We start from the raw sequence: 4,795 nt of genomic DNA, 5'->3' as shown, positions 1-4,795 counted from the left end.
TTACCAAACATTGCCGGGAGTCTCACTGAAATCTGTGAAAAACGCAAGAGTGAACACATACTATCAAGAGTCGAGGAGCTCCGGTAGACTGGTAGGTTGTGTGTGTCTTGCAAGCACATCTCAGACTTCGAACCGATGGAGAGCCACCGAGATTCTAGAACATTGTACCGGAGAAGCCATGTGACCCATATTCACGTGCTAGAAGAACAAGATATTCGATGATCCGCTAACGATGAGCGGGACCCATGCCCGGGAGTTGTGCGCGTGCGGGACGGGAGAGACGGGATCACGACGGTGTCATCGGCATTGCGTGACGTCGGGTCGTCGCCCGGGCGAGAGCAACCTGGAACCTAACCTCACTGGACTGGCGGGGTCGAACGGTTTCCAGTGGATTCTGGGTTTGAAAGGCGCTGAAACTTTGGGGCTTTCCAGGGCAAGAGAAGCGTGACCCAGAGGCAAGCCTTCCAACGCGTCGCTTCTGCCTCGGTTGATGGAAGGTTCGCCGATACCGTCCATGGTTGAGGTGACCTTCCAGACCAAAGAGCTCCACTATCAACCGCCAGCCGCCCGCATCTCCACTATTTGCCCCATGCACTGCGGAGGTGACTTCCTTTCAGCTGCTTGCACTTTAACAACCCGTCACCCCCTCGCCGCCGTTTCATCCCATCATCCACTTCAGCCCGTGGCGCAATCAGATGTGAATCGAACTTTCCAACATCACATCAAATTATACACGCAGACTGCAGTTGAACCCTACGTCAACCAAGGCGTCACTGCATTCCCTTTCTACTTTAAATAATATCCCTTTCCGCTGAGCCGAGAACGGCACCTTTATCATAACAGCACCACAAACCCGCCTCTACTTGTATCACCCGTCATCCCCTTTGCCGCATTTTGTATTGGAATACACCCATTGGAGTTCTTCGATTTTTTCTCACGAAACCACGATCACGATAACATAAACCGTTACGAGTATCAGCCTCCCGTATCTCAATCACGCAAATCGATAATCATACATACCGACTCTGAATACCCTTCTACAAGACCGATCCCGGTTTCTTCAGATTCCCCGGATTTCTCGACATTACATCAAACTCCACTATAAGCCGACCTCCCCATGGCTCCCACGCGAGCACCGACGGTCACGATACCGCTTCTTCCCCTTCCCAAGGGGACTATCCTCCTACCAGGCGTTATTCAGCGCATTACGGTTTCGCCTACCAGACCCGACATCGCCTCGTTGCTCGCCGCCGTTTACGCGAAGGCGGCTTCCAAAACTCCTAATGGACGTATCGATACAATTCCTATTGCCTGCGTACCCCTGGCATCACCCTTGATCGGACCAGAGGGCCATCTTCTGATTGAGAATGGGGATAACAAAACCGAAACGACCGACGATGTTGATCTGACAAAGGCTACCAAGGCCAATCTCTTCCCATACGGCGTTGCTGCTAAGATCACTGGCGTTGAGGGGCGTGGTACCGGCGAGTTTACCTTGTTGGTCGAGGGTGTGACACGAATTCACGTCGAAAAGGTTATCTCGGACAAGGCTTATCTGGAAGGCGAGGTCTCCAGTTACGCCGATCCCGCTCTTATCACAGACTCTGCCCTCGAGGAACTCTTCATGTCTCTGAAGCTACTGTCCAGGCAGTTTGTCTCGATTCTCCGGCTGTCCTCACTTCTACCACAGTCTTCTGGTACCCCTGGCCTGTCACCTCTGCTTGCCCGGCGTCTCGACTTCTACATAACGAGACAGAAGTATCCTGGTGCCCTCGCAGACTTCATGGCCAACATTGTCGAATCCTCGTATGAGGAAAAGCTCCAGATTCTGACTTTGATCGACGTTAAGGAACGTGTGGCCAAGGTGATCGAGCTGCTCGACCGCCAGATAAAAAACATTAAGAACAGCATGAACATCACCACTATCACAGCCACGACCCTGCCATTCCCGGTGGACCCCGATTCGGCAAATCCTGGAAAGGTCAAGCCGCCTGTAAAGGCCCCAGGGCAAGGCGTAGGCATGCCATTCCCGCCACAGGGCGGCTTCATGGGACGAGGTGGAAACGCAGATGACGACCAGGAGCCCAACGAGATTGAAGAGCTGCAAAAACGACTCGATGCCGCACGACTCAGCCCTGAAGCGGCCAAGGTAGCTGATCGGGAGATCAAGAGACTGAAAAAGATCCATCCCGCACAGGCCGAGTATGCTGTAACTCGGACATATCTTGAAACTTTGGCAGAGATCCCCTGGACGACTACTACGGACGATCGCCTAGGCCCGGATACGCTTAACCGGGCAAGGAAGCAACTCGACGAGGATCACTATGGGCTAGACAAGGTCAAAAAGCGCCTGCTCGAGTATCTAGCAGTCCTTCGCCTCAAGCAAGCCATCAATGATGACGTGGACAGCCAGATCAAACAGATCGAACAGGAGCTCGGGGTAGCATCCGAGGGCAGTAAAGAAGACAGTGCTCAACCTTCCGCTGTCGACCTTAGTGTTGATGAAAAGACCAAGGCCGGTGGCGCGAAGCTTGAGGCTTTGAAGAGTAGGCGCATGGTGGATAAGTCTCCCATTCTCCTCCTGGTCGGGCCTCCAGGAGTTGGAAAGACGAGTCTCGCTCGATCTGTCGCCACTGCTTTGGGAAGGAAATTCCATAGAATTTCTCTTGGTGGTGTGAGAGACGAAGCAGAAATTCGCGGTCATAGACGTACCTATGTCGCCGCTATGCCAGGCCTCATTGTCCAGGGTTTGAAGAAAGTAGGCGTAGCAAACCCTGTGTTCCTCCTTGATGAGATCGACAAGGTCGGCGGCTCTAGCATTCATGGCGACCCTTCGGCGGCTATGCTCGAGGTCCTCGACCCTGAGCAGAACCATAATTTCACCGATCACTACGTAAACGTGCCGATTGATCTCAGCAAGGTGTTGTTCATCGCCACGGCAAACAGTCTCGACACCATTCCGGCACCGTTGCTGGATCGAATGGAGACAATCTACATTCCGGGCTACACAACCCTCGAAAAGCGCCACATTGCGATGCAGCACCTGGTGCCCAAGCAACTCCGGGTCAACGGCCTTGACAAATCACAGGTTTCCTTCACCCCAGAAGTCGTGTCCAAGATCATCGAGTCGTACACGCGGGAGGCCGGCGTGCGCAACCTAGAGCGGGAGATCTCGTCCGTTGCGCGTGGCAAAGCCGTCGAGTTCGCCGACGCCAAGGACTCGGGACACCCCGAGAATTACAACCCACAACTGACCGTGGACGACCTGGAGAAGTTTTTGGGCATTGAAAAGTTTGAAGAGGAGATCGCTGAGAAGACTAGCCGTCCAGGAATAGTGACTGGTCTGGTTGCGTACAGCTCGGGTGGAAATGGTAGTATCCTCTTCATCGAGGTAGCCGACATGCCAGGCAACGGCAGCGTCCAGCTGACGGGCAAGCTGGGCGATGTGTTGAAGGAGAGTGTCGAGGTGGCCCTGACCTGGGTCAAGGCGCACGCGTATGAGCTTGGACTCACTCAGAGCCCGAACGAGAACATCATGAAGGACAGGAGCATTCATGTACATTGCCCCTCCGGTGCCGTTCCCAAAGATGGACCCAGCAGCGGCATCTCGCAGGCAGTTGCTCTCATTTCCCTGTTTTCTGGCAAGGCTGTTCCACCAACCATGGCCATGACGGTAAGCATTCCAAACCCCATTTCTTTGGTCTCTTCACTCCCTTTGTAGTCCCATTCCATTTGTTTTGGCTTCCCCTTCCTTGGGACTCGAAGCACAACACAACGAAGCAAGGCAAGGCAAAGCGGATCTTACGTCCGTTTGGGTTTCCCGATATGGATAGAAGGACGAAATACTGTGCTTCCAGGTTATGTGTGCTAGGCTAACACGGCGTTTGTTTCTGTGTCACAGGGTGAGATTTCCCTCCGAGGACGGATCACGGCCGTCGGAGGCATCAAGGAGAAACTCATCGGAGCGCTCCGGGCGGGTGTCAAGACGGTCCTACTCCCGGCGCAGAACCGCAAGGACGTAAAGGACTTGCCCCAGGAAGTCAAGGATGGATTGGAAATCATCCATGTCAGGTAGGTTGTTGTCTGATATCTGAGACTCCTTCCCCAGGACCCTCTCCTCAATGCTGGCTGTTTTGGGCACCTGATTTGCTAACCATACCTTTACTATTACCATAGTCATATCTGGGAAGCCATTCGTTACGTTTGGCCGGACGGCCAGTGGCCTAGCGAGCACGATTATCCGAGCGTCGAGAGTCGTCTTTGAATTGGGCTATCTCGTCTACCACATCAACCATCTGCGTGCGTTGTAGTCACGGAGTTATGACTTTAGTTTCGTTGCATAGCAGGTGCTGTGGTTGGTATTAGCGGCTTGCCATTGATGCGTGTCGGTGCACGAATGTCACCCACGATAATCAGTATCACCACTCCACTCCCTTTGTCATTCCCTTCTTTCCCACTCTGAAACGAATAATGGACTCATGCACTTTGGTTGGTTTTCTCATACGGTCATTTGTTCAGCCGGCCGGTAGTGTTTCGTCCTCATACTTGGACAACAGCAAAGCATTAGATAGCGAAAGAGTCAGTATGAATGTATTTGATATTTATTTCCAAAGAGCTTAACTTACCGCACCACCCCTTTTGTCTACGCACACCACATTTTGACTTGCCGCACCATGTTTGCCCTATATGATAGCTGATGACAGCTGATATGTAAAACCCTACGTTTTGTATAGTAAAACCAGCCCGTAAAATGTTTCAAATATTTACCCGCATTAACGAAAAAACTTAGCGATTT

General features: G+C 52.6%; 1 protein-coding gene across 1 annotated transcript; it reads left to right on the top strand.

Moving 5' to 3' along the window:
- The first annotated feature begins 958 nt into the window (after window positions 1-958).
- On the top strand, window positions 959-4,453 carry B0H65DRAFT_297020 (Lon protease-like protein 2, peroxisomal). The gene is made up of 3 exons (XM_062823098.1): window positions 959-3,673; window positions 3,902-4,071; window positions 4,177-4,453. The coding sequence occupies exons 1-3, from the start codon at window positions 1,118-1,120 to the stop codon at window positions 4,262-4,264; spliced, it is 2,814 nt and encodes a 937-aa protein (XP_062678688.1). The 5' UTR covers window positions 959-1,117; the 3' UTR covers window positions 4,265-4,453.
- The last annotated feature ends 342 nt before the right edge of the window (window positions 4,454-4,795 follow it).

Source organism: Neurospora tetraspora, assembly GCF_033439725.1.
Source record: "Neurospora tetraspora strain CBS 560.94 chromosome Unknown B0H65scaffold_7, whole genome shotgun sequence".
In the NCBI taxonomy this organism is placed as follows: domain Eukaryota; kingdom Fungi; phylum Ascomycota; class Sordariomycetes; order Sordariales; family Sordariaceae; genus Neurospora; species Neurospora tetraspora.
Note: the sequence above shows the minus strand (reverse complement) of the source record. Positions and strands in the feature narration are given on the sequence as shown.